Raw genomic sequence first — 12275 nt, forward strand, 5'->3', positions numbered from 1 at the left:
CACTGATGCTCGCGCTTCCCCACTGATGAGTTAAATCACATCTAGGGTGGGCACTGGGGCCTGCCTAGTGGAGAGGAAGCGTGGCGGTCATTCAGTTTCCCAGTTGTAACTTACAGTTTGTGTTGTGAAGCAGTGTAACATGTTGAGTTAATTACCACATGGTACTTTGAAATGGGAAAAACGCTTTTATTTCTGTTTGTTGTCACTTGACAATTGGACCTGTACTCTGGAATGCTTTAGACGACAGGCTTTTCTGTTTTTGGCTAACATGTTAGATCCGTTTGGTTTAGAGGGAAACCTCTTAACAGTGCTGGGGGTGTGTCTGTGACCTCTCCTTGTGGGTGGACTTTAGACATGCCTGTGTCACTTCAGACCAAAGTGTGGCAGAGCCTGGAGATGCTCTTCCCCAGACAGCTCCTAACCCACCTCCCAGGAGGTTGTTCCCGCAGGCAAGAAAACCTGAGTTCATTTCTCCTCAGCCAGGTGTTTCTTACAATTGCCGAGGCTCCCATAATTCTGCCATTCTTTTCAGCTTTTCTCAAATCTATCTATAATTTGCTTGTCTTTTCAAATTATTACTAAAGACATTTTCATTGTTTGCACTTGGAACTATTTCTGACTTGCTGTTTTTATTTAATTTTCTCTTCGACTCCAGTGCTAGTGTCTAATTATATATCAATACATTTATTGATGTTAATAATTGGAATACAGTTTGACCCTCCAATTATCAGTGTAAATCTCTCCCTTGTTATGTGATAAGATAGCTACTTTGTAAGAGGTTTTATACACCTGTGAAATCTGCCCTGCTACATTTTAAGCAAGACTGTCTTTTTTCTGTATTGTTTCCCTTTTCAGAATGGGCAGCAGCTATATCGGCACATATATTTGGGCTGTAAAGAAGAAGACAATGTTCACAAAAACTATGAGCTACTTTATACTTCTCTTGCTCTTATAACTATTGAATTGGCCAATGAAGAAGTAGTTATTGATCTCATTCGATTAGCCATTGCTTTACAGGTATGCTTTCATAGCCTTTCATTGACAAAAGCATTTTTTAATGAATTAGACACCATCTTTAAAGTATTATCATCTTTATTCAGGGACATGAATTTTTTGAGTTGTCTAGTTTTAAATCTAAAATACTCAAACTATGATCACATTGATTTATTCTTTGTACAGATGTTGAGTAAGTATTGACCATGTGCTAAATATTGTTCAAGGCCATAGGATTACCGTGATGAAAAAGACAGCATGGTCCCTGTGCCCATCCTTTCATAGTCATTAAATAATAAGAATTACATAGATGGAGTTGTTTAATTAGAGTTTACATATTATGTAATAATAGAACTGTGTGCAATGAGAATACATGCATTTATTTTTATATATCTGATATACATTTCACCAGCCCCTGAATCCCCCCGTCTTTAGGAAAGGCTTTCCTGAAGAAGACCTGTTTGAATTGAGAGTTTTAAGTCTCTTATAAATAGGTATTTATTCTCCTTTTAGAACTTTTTTGTTAAAAGAAAGCTGCTTCTAAGGTGACATTTGGTTAGCATTCCAACCTAGCTGCGTTTCTTAGTATAATCATAGAGAAAATGGCAATGAGCATGAGACCTTGATCTGTTAGTGTGTGTGTGTGTTTGTTTGATTAAAGGACAGTGCAATTATCAATGAAGATAATTTACCAATGTTCCATCGTTGTGGAATCATGGCGCTGGTTGCTGCATACCTCAACTTTGTAAGTCAGATGATAGCTGTTCCTGCGTTTTGCCAGCATGTTAGCAAGGTAATATATTGAGATAAGTCTTTGCATTTGAACTGCACAAAAATGGCAGATTTTCTACCAGCGATAATTATTTTTAATTTTGATGATTATGTATCAAATTATTAAGATAATACTATGTTTATATTTTCATTGATGCCTGTTGTATTAGAATTTTTCTGTGTAATGGTTGAGCAGGAAATATGGTTTTCTTCTACAATACTTCATACAATTTCTTATACAGTTGTTTTCCTTTTAAAACATTATGGATCTTAGTATCTCATATTTCTTTAATTATACTGTTTCTATTGTCATTATGTTTTAAACCAGTCTCCTTGAGTTAGATCTCAAAAGTTAAGTAAATAATACACCTCTCAGAGATTTGTCCTGTGTCATTTAACTATTATCTTTTTCAGCTGTAACTCATTAAATAGTTTAGCATACATTTCAGAGCCCCTGACTTATCTGCAGAAAAAGTCCACTGTAATTTTTATTCTTTAAAGACATCTTTCAGGGAGAACCCCGTTTTTATGAAATTGGAAGCATATCTCTCAGTCCTTCCTAAAATGTAGGGGGTTTTAGTGCATTCTAAGAAATAAAACTCATTCATCTCATTAAATAAATGTTTGAGTGACTATTTGACATCTGCTGTTAAAGATCCAAATGCTAGGAAAGCAGGGTTCCTCTTTAGGTGGCTCCCAAGTGAGTTGGGGAGCTAGACCTCAGAAGAGCGCTGAGACCGCGGGCATGCGCGGCAGCAGGTCCCATGGAGGAGGGGCACAGCGAGGGCCTGCTGCCTGTGGAGGCGTTTCCCACACAGGGTGCTTGAGAAAGCACAGGTTCTAATTGCCTCTGTGGGACGTTTGATCAGATGTGATGTATCATCTTTTTTCACAGCTTGTATTATTTTATCACTGTGATTTTGTTACCTGCTGAGTTCATAAATGTGAAAACAAAATGAACTCTTTATTTGGGTTCTCAACTGTAGCTTAAATTCCAAAATGAAGTGATGGTATTTCTTATAAATGTTTAGTTTTTGTTTCTGTGTTTTTAGTTTTCCACATTTTTGTGGCATCATCCTGAAGAGTGAGGCCTTTGATTTTTACTTTATTTTGTTTTTGGATATTTTTCAGGTTATTGAAATTCGAACTATGGAAGCCCCTTATTTTCTACCAGAGCATATTTTCAGAGATAAGTGCATGTATGTTAATGCTTTACATTTCAAGGAAGGGACATTGACTTGAGAAACCAGTAAATGGTGATTGCAAAGGAGTGAACTATTGTTAGAATAATTTTCTGATGTTTTGTAATCCTCATTGTTTTATGTTTCTGTCACTTAACTCATCTAACTTGTTTCTCTTGTTATAAAAGTTCTCATACAAAAAAAAAGTTCTCATACATTTTAAATGTAGACTCATACACACATGGACTCAGTCTTTGATGAAAAAAATTTTAGCTTACCTTTTTTTAAACATGAAGATGCAACTCTTAAATAGAGCATGTTCTGATATATAGGTGAACACTCCTTTAAGAAACTATAATATCTTGTTAAAGACTTCTAATAATCGATAACAATATTAATAAAATATGGGATAAAGAATGTTTTCCGAAAAACGACGGTTATACTCTGAAATTCTTTTTCTTACTACTCAAACAAAAAAATACATATATGAAAAGTACTTTATTCAAACTTTTGGACTCTAAAAGCAGTTTAATATTGAAAGCATCAGCATAATGTAATACCAAGCAGTTTGAAAGGAAAGCGAAGCTGTATGTCTTGGACGAGAGCTTCCTGTCACTTAGTTGGCTAGTGTGTTCTTGATTAATAGTCAGTGAGCTTCATTTTTATTTTCTTCTTGCAGTAGATTTTTAATTAGCATGATAGTTAAAGCTGAATTTAGTCCTCTTCATCATTTAATGTGTGAATACCAGCAGGATAAAATAAGGCTGACCTCACCCTTGGGATGTTACTGGGGAAGAAGAACAGCAGAACGCTTCCTAGCTGGGTCCACATACCGTATGTTTGAGCTCTTTAAGAGCTCAAATTAGTCACCTAAAATATACTGATTTTCCTATGACTAATTACAGTTTAAGTTGCATTTATATTTAGACCTTGATCTAAAATGTTTATATGTTAACTTATTTTAAATAGTACTAAATGGCTTTTGTTTTGATCAACTTGACAGGCTTCCAAAATCTTTAGAGAAGCATGACAAAAATTTGTACTTTTTGACCAACAAGATTGCAGAGTCACTAGGTGGCAGTGGCTATAGTGTTGAGAGGTTGTCAGTCCCATACGTACCACAAGTGACAGGTAAGGGCAGGTGATTAAAACTCTTACTCTATCGAATACGTATCAGCAATTTTTCTGCAAGTTCAGTTAGCAGTGAAAAGTAATTCTGTTTGTGTGCTTACTATATCTCAACTGTTACAGATGCTTAAGAAAGCTTACTTCTATTTTAATATTTTGTTCTTGAAAACCTTTAGTAAAAGACACATACATGATTTTATCATGAGCAAATTGAATCCTCAAGTGATAATTGCTATAGTTCATGTATTATTATACTGAATAATATTATTCTTTAAACAGAGAAGCAAAGTTAGATCTTTGCTCTTTAAGCTATATTGTGTTTAACTTCAGGAAATTGGTAAAAATCGTTTAGTTAGTAAATTGTGACTGTTGAACTTAATGAATTAGGTAATTTTTGTCATTTGAAAGAGTACAGGCTATTTTCTATGTAAAGAAACCTGCAAACTTTTTAAGTTAAGAATATGTTTTCCTCTGTGTATAATATATCTCCTTCTGTTCTTTTCATTGCCTGAGATAATTGTTTTGTTTCAAAGCAAAACTGAATCATATCTTGCATTCACTTTTTACTTTGAAAGCTAAAATCAAAGATTTTTATCTTAGGACACCTTCATTTTCTTTTGATGGGGCTACATCTGTTCTACAAGAAAGCTGTTTGATTTCATTTAGGTAGTTTTCCGAATTAATCACTAGAAATAGCATGACCTTTGGAAGTAACTCTTTTTTATAACTTGGATCCAAAATATGTATATTTATTACAGATAGTTATTCATAATAGTCTGAGATGTTAATGAAAGCTTTTGCATTTTCTTTTAAATTCCATAGTATAGAAAATTCTGTTCCTCGGGAATTCCTTGGGAAAGTAAAAAGTGCTAAGAATAAAACATTAATAGAGCTTTGTAATTTTAAAGAATTTTTTAAATAGGTTTTTAAAAATATTCCATTCTTATAATTTGGATTTAGCTCTCTTTCCTTCAGGCAAAAAACCTCATAAACCCAGGCACAAGTGCAAAGGTAAATCCAGTGTCAGTTGGCCTGCCCTTTCCCTCCCCCATCCTTTAGGAAAATAGCTTAGTACAACTGCCTTCTAGAAAATGAAGACAGTGGCCTGTGTATTTTATGTAGTTGTAAATTCAGTTATTGTTTTGCTTTACCTTCCCCATAGCTGTAGTTTACTTTCCATCCCTTGTTATTTCCTTCTACCCTGTTCCTTTAACTCCGAACAGTTCTGAACAAAAATTATGGTACTTTTTTTTTTTTTTTAACAAATGGTTTGTATTTCCCGTTTCTTCCCACCCCTGAAAGGGATGTATTATCTTTTTTAATGCCTGTCTATCACTGACTAGAAGAATTCAGAGCATTTCAGCATATACTTAGTTATGTAACTGCACAGAAATCCCTCAGTATGAATAAGGTTTTTCTGATTTATAAAGATTTTGGCAGTTTAGAACCAGTCTGTGGCATGTGTGTCCTGCCTGAATGCAGAGAGAGTCAGAAGATATAGTAACACTTTGTGGCATAATCAATTATTAAATTTTCCTTTTGCTGTATATCCATCAGATATTCATTTTTTTAAAAATAAGGGATTTAAGATTTAAGGTATCTTTCTTCTTAAAAGAAAAAAGTTTAAATATTTATGTTGTTGTGTATCATGCAGGTATACCCTTCATCATCAAAATAGTAGCTTCCATTTATTATGTACTGAGTGTTTGCCAGTCACAGTGATACTCTGTATTCATGTTCTCAGGTAATCTGAGAATGTAGTTTGATGAGAAAAGTAGCATTAATTTTGTTTACAAATGAGGATAGTGAGGCTGATATTAAATAATTCGATTAGGTAAGGCCACTAGAATTAACTGCCTTGCCTGTTCAGTTAGGTGCTTAATAAATTGATTTTGCCAACTGTGTGCTCAAAGATTGTTCAGTCATCCATATTGATCCAGATTTATTTTTTCTTGTATTACAAACTTTTACTGAGTGTCTACTATATCAAGCACTCTTCTGACTTTTGGGGTAGAAAGATGTTAAGATTCACTCCCTATCCTCAAGGATTAAAGTTTGGTGGAGAAGACAGACAAACAGTTGAAATATAATGGTAACTGGTTCTAAAGAAAGAAGAATGGTCTGCCTAAAGCTTACTGAACAGTTAATGACTGGCATAAAGTAAGTGATCAATAAATGTTAGCTAATTATCACAAATCAGCCTAGAAATTGACTTAATAGTGTATGTCTAAGTGTGTGTTACATGCTCCTCTATGAAGGGGTGCAGTATTTAATGAGTATTTACGGTGTGGCAGCTGCTGTGCAAACAGGAGCAAGACAGGTAGAGGTTCTTGCTTTAACAAAGCTTACAGTCTTCCCTAACGGGATTCCTCATCTGGACCAAGAAACACAGAAGATGGTTTTGAATGACATTTTTCTCAGTTCTACCAAGATGGCACATCAGCAGTTTTATTCTAGATGCATAGGAAAGAAGTTAATTCATTATACAGTTTGTCTAACAAGACAATTAACTGGACGGTTGCAGTATGCCTTAAAGGCTATCATCAGAGAGGTTTGGGGTCCTCAGGCGGCACCTAGGAGAGTCTTCTGTCCAGGTTTTGTGAAACAGGGGTGTTTTCCAGAAGGAAAAAAACCCCTAAGCTGAACCTGAAGCAAGTGTTAGACAAGTGAACTGTTTCATGCCAAAGTAACAGCATGTGTGGAAGAATGGAGGCAAGCAAGAAGATGATTTTTCAAGCAATTACTGTAAAGTTAGTCTACTTTGGAGTGACTTGGAAGAGTAAGATTGGGAATTGTAAAACTGGGTTAAATAGTTCAAACTGTTCTGAAAGCAGTGGGGAGTCATTAAATGATTTTAAACAGGGAATGGCTTGATAAGAATTGCAAAGAACCTAAAAAACCAGTGTCACTATAAATAAACATGCATTAGCTCTAGATGGAATTTTGTATTTTTCTGTAGAACCAAAAAAGTCTGTCTGTGTAACTAGTATCATTGTTAAAACGAAATTTTTGTATAGACAAATTACCTCTGAAATTTCATTTTGCCGGTGAGCTTTTTAATTGAATCGGAGCAGCATTGTAGCCCTAATTACATTTCATGATTTATTAATATACAGTTAAGTAAGTTCTTCTACTTGTTTTTATACAACCATAGACAATTATATTGAGTAATTTAATGTAGTTCTGTATTGTACTTGTGTTCAGACTATTGTGTATACTTGGCGTTTCTCTATTCTTTAGCCGTCTGAATGCAGTTCCATACGTTATACACAGACACTCTAGGTGGCAGCAGAACATCACTGAAGGAAGTTAGGTCTCACTGTCTCCAAGCATTGCTCTAAAACCCAGGTTGCAATTAAAACCAGAAAGAAGAAACAGTGATTACCATACCAAACAGCAGATTATAGGAAGTGGAGAGAGGTAGGTGGGATGGGAAAATGGAAGGGGCATAGAAAGTAGCGTCTGAAACTGCCCCAGGCCAGCCTGAGGAAGAAAAGCAAGGGTCTGCCCTGGGGGTGCACACACGAGGCACTGAGACGCCGAGAGGCAGGACAGGGCTGTCCCCAGTGGCTGCAGTGATGTTGCGTCTCAGCCGACCTTGAAGGACAGGTCAGGAGCAGACGTGGATGGCCCATGAAAACAGGGGCGTTACCTTCTGTGAGCTGTGTTGTGGAAAGCTTACTCATGTGTCAATGTGCACGATACTTAGTTGTGACTGGGCTTTTTCTATCACCTTCAAGCAGGTTGCTCTATTGATGAAAGAACTTTCTGAGAATAGAGTGTTAGAGTTTCCCATTGAGTTTCATTTTCTTCCGTTGAAAAATTCCTTGTCTTTCTCAAATCTCTGCCCATATGTCCCTCCCATTCTAACTCATTTTTGCCACTCAGTGTTCCCTCTCCTGCCTCTGTAATTCTCCTTTCCTTTTTATTTTTATCTTAAGTTTCAATTTGTCTCTTCTCTGCAACCCATCAGTTTTCATATATTAACCTAGAAATTCTTGTATGGGTTTTTTTTGCGAAGCAGGCTATTATTCATTCCTCATTTTGAGTTCTGGTAAAGCCTTGAAAGTTGAAAAGCAAGTCAGCAGTGATGACCATACTGTTTTGTGGCAGTTCAATTGATGTTGATTTTTATGTTTGGTGATTTATATTAGCACATATGATCATGCAGAAAAATTAGGAAAAGTACACTGTCTCGGTTACCTTAATAATAGTCATATGCAGGAGATAAGATATTTTCAACCTGAAAACTGCAGTGAAACAATATGTAGTAACTTGTCACAGATGGGTATGTATTCATTCTGTACGATCAGCCTTTATACAGCAGAACCTGAATAACTGCTAGATGATAGATACAGAACAGTCTGCCACTGAATTCTTGTACAGTTGGGGAGATAAGACATTTATTTACATGTTGGTAGTCAGTGACTTACGGGTGATAATGATTGAACACTGATAAGGAAAGATCAGTCCTAACCGATAGGAAATTTCTGTAGCCAGAAGACAAGTAAGTAAAAACAAGTAATATTTAAGATTTAAAGGATGCGATGTCCTGTGTAAGTAGAGCTTGAAAGATAAGAGTCTTTATGGTGGGGGGGGGGGAGGACATAAGAAAGGGCAGGTAACAGGTGTTTCCTGTAGGAGTTGCTGTTTGTAGAAAAGCATGTGCGGCAGATGCTCAGAGACGGAGAATAGACACGTTTGCCTTAATACACAAGGGAACAGCCGATGTTCCTGTTCGTAGGATCTGACTGGAGAATGCAGATTGCCTTTTTACTTCCTCAGGCAATGGGTAGAATTGCTTGGAGGAGTGATGTGGTTAGTGTTTAAGAAACTTACAATAAGATGGTGGCATACAGGGAAAATTCTCGAAAGGTCTGTTATCAGGATGGGGTGGGTCAGTGGTTCTCAACTGTGAGTTATTTTTCCCACTCTAGGAACCATTTGTCAACCCTAGAGACATTCTTAGTTATTGCCAGTGGGGAGGCCTACTGGTATCTAGCAGGTAGAAATTAGGGGTGCGGCTAAATATTCTGTAATACACAGAATAGCTGCCACGGCAAGAATTATCTGGCCCAAAATGCCAGTAGTGCCAAGGTTAAGAACCCTGGCTAAGTTGTGCTGTGAAAATAAACAGACACACATTCTTAGTGATTTAAAACTGTAAAGACTTACTCGTTGCTCCAGCTAACCGTGCATAACTTCATATCCTCCTTGTTCTGGAGTCCAAGCTGATGGAATAGCCACAGTCTAAAACGTTGCTCACTCTTCATTGGCCAGAACTAGTTACAGAGTCCCTCCTAACCACAGAGAGGCCAGGAACTGCAATCCTTCTATGTCCCAGAAAGAGAGTAAATTGCCATATTTGATTAACAGCATTAATTTACTGCCAGGGAAGGCTACCTTGGAGTAGAGGAGTAGTCAGTAAGAAAGAAACCAATGGTTTTCTTAGGCCATGCCACACAGCTTTTGGGATGTTAGTTTGCCAACCAGGGAGCAAGCCCACGCCCAGAGCACCGAGTCTTAACCACTAGACCACCAGGAAAGTCCCAAGAAACCAATTTCTTTATGTTTGCCCTTTTTTAGTTCATTCTTCACCCCTTCAGAAGAATAAAATCACGGTTCAGTTGACCCTGAACAACACTGGTTTGAACTGTATCAGTTCAGTTCAGTTGCTCAGTCGTGTCCGACTCTGCGACGCCATGAATCGCAGAACGCCAGGCCTCCCTGTCCATCACCAACTCCCGGAGTTCACTCAGACTCATGTCCATCGAGTCGGTGATGCCATCCAGCCATCTCATCCTCTGTCTCCCCCTTCTTCTCCTGCCCCCAATCCCTCCCAGCATCAGAGTCTTTTCTAATGAGTCAACTCTTCACATGAGATGGCCCAAGTATTGGAGTTTCAGCTTTAGCATCATTCCTTCCAAAGAACACCCAGGACCAATCTCCTTCAGAATGGACTGGTTGGATCTCCTTGCAGTCCAAGGGACTCTCAAGAGTCTTCTCCAACACCACAGTTCAAAAGCATCACTTCTTCGGTGCTCAGCTTTCTTCACAGTCCAACTCTCACATCCATACACAACCACTGGAAGAACCATAGCCTTGACTAGACAGACCTTTGTTGGCAAAGTAATATCTCTGCTTTTGAATATGTTATCTAGGTTGGTCATAACTTTCCTTCCAAGGAGTAAGCATCTTTTAATTTCAGGGCTGCAGTCACCATCTGCAGTGATTTTGGAGCCCAAAAAAATAAAGTCAACCACTGTTTCCCCATCTATTTCCCATGAAGTGATGGGACCGGATGCCATGATCTTAGTTTTCTGAATGTTGAGCTTTAAGCCAACTTTTTCACTCTCCTCTTTAACTTTCATCAAGAGGCTTTTTAGTTCCTTCACTTTCTGCCATAAGGGTGGTGTCATCTGCATATCTGAGGTAATTGTTATTTCTCCCGGCATAGTTCCACTTAAATGCAGATATTTTTCAATAAATATGTACCACGGTATTATGTGGTCTCAATTTGGTTGAATCTGCAGATGCAGAACCATGGATCGGGAGGGCCAATTAAAGTTGTAATGCAGATTTTTGACTGCAGAGGAGTCAGTGCCCCGAACTGCTAGGTTGTTCATGAGGTGAAGTTGCTTGTCTGACTCTTTGCAACCCCATGGACTGTAGCCTACCAGGCTCCTCTGTCCATGGCATTTTCTAGGCAGGAATACTGGAGTGGGTTGCCATTTCCTTTGGTCAACTGCATATACAAAATGAAATTAGAAAGATAAAGTGTTGCCAGATTATGATGTGACTGACTGTGCTGTTAAGCTAATTTTAGACCTGAGCTCCCCGTTATTGGGAACCTTACAGGTGTGTCTGAATACTGATCTCCTTCCTTAGCTCTTCAGGTAGCTGGGTCTGGTCTTGGGCAGTCAGCTTACAGTGCAGGCAGCCTCTTCCATTGAGCTCCGTGTGCCTTTCATGCACTATAATTTTGTGTATGTGTCTGTGTGCAAAATCTTGGGAAGCTCAGCATTAGTCAGTAGGCCGGATTTGTTTTATTTTTTTTATTTTTATTTTTTTTAATTTTTTATTTTTTTTTAAATTTTAAAATCTTTAATTCTTACATGCGTTCCCAAACATGAACCCCCCTCCCACCTCCCTCCCCACAACATCTCTCTGGGTCATCCCCATGCACCAGCCCCAAGCAAGCTGCACCCTACGTCAGACATGGACTGGCGACTCAATTCTTACATGACAGTATACATGTTATAATTCCCATTCTCCCAAATCATCCCACCCTCTCCCTCTCCCTCTGAGTCCAAAAGTCTGGTATACACATCTGTGTCTTTTTTCCTGTCTTGCATACGGGGTCGTCATTGCCATCTTCCTAAATTCCATATATATGTGTTTATACTGTATTGGTGTTTTTCTTTCTGGCTTACTTCACTCTGTATAATTGGCTCCAGTTTCACCCATCTCATCAGAACTGATTCAAATGAATTCTTTTTAACGGCTGAGTAATACTCCATTGTGTATATGTACCACAGCTTTCTTATCCATTCATCTGCTGATGGACATCTAGGTTGTTTCCATGTCCTGGCTATTGTAAACAGTGCTGCGATGAACATTGGGATACATGTGTCTCTTTCAATTCTGGTTTCCTCAGTGTGTATGCCCAGAAGTGGGATTGCTGGGTCATAAGGTAGTTCTATTTGCAATTTTTTAAGGAATCTCCACACTGTTCTCCATAGTGGCTGTACTAGTTTGCATTCCCACCAACAGTGTAGGAGGGTTCCCTTTTCTCCACACCCTCTCCAGCATTTATTGCTTGCAGATTTTTGGATCGCAGCCATTCTGACTGGTGTGAAGTGGTACCTCATTGTGGTTTTGATTTGCATTTCTCTAATAATGAGTGATGTTGAGCATCTTTTCATGTGTTTGTTAGCCATCCGTATGTCTTCTTTGGAGAAATGTCTACTTAGTTCTTTGGCCCATTTTTTGATTGGGTCGTTTATTTTTCTGGAATTGAGCTGCAGAAGTTGCTTGTATATTTTTGAGATTAGTTGTTTGTCAGTTGTTTCAGTTGCTATTATTTTCTCCCATTCAGAAGGCTGTCTTTTCACCTTGCTTATATTTTCCTTTGTTGTACAGAAGCTTTTAATTTTAATTAGATCCCATTTGTTTATTTTTGCTTTTATTTCCAGAATTCTG

General features: G+C 37.8%; 1 protein-coding gene across 3 annotated transcripts in view; it reads left to right on the top strand.

Annotated features, from left to right (window-relative positions):
* The window catches only part of EFR3A (EFR3 homolog A), an 83170-nt gene that overhangs the window by 52244 nt on the left and 18651 nt on the right, over positions 1 to 12275 (top strand). For all 3 annotated transcript variants that reach the window (XM_018058574.1, XM_018058575.1, XM_013969110.2), the window contains 4 exons: positions 856 to 1017; positions 1655 to 1786; positions 2896 to 2963; positions 3949 to 4076. In XM_018058574.1, coding sequence (XP_017914063.1) covers positions 856 to 1017; positions 1655 to 1786; positions 2896 to 2963; positions 3949 to 4076 — 490 coding nt within the window. The remainder of the gene's footprint in view (positions 1 to 855; positions 1018 to 1654; positions 1787 to 2895; positions 2964 to 3948; positions 4077 to 12275) is intronic.

Source organism: Capra hircus, chromosome 14 (genome assembly GCF_001704415.2).
Source record: "Capra hircus breed San Clemente chromosome 14, ASM170441v1, whole genome shotgun sequence".
Classification (NCBI taxonomy): domain Eukaryota; kingdom Metazoa; phylum Chordata; class Mammalia; order Artiodactyla; family Bovidae; genus Capra; species Capra hircus.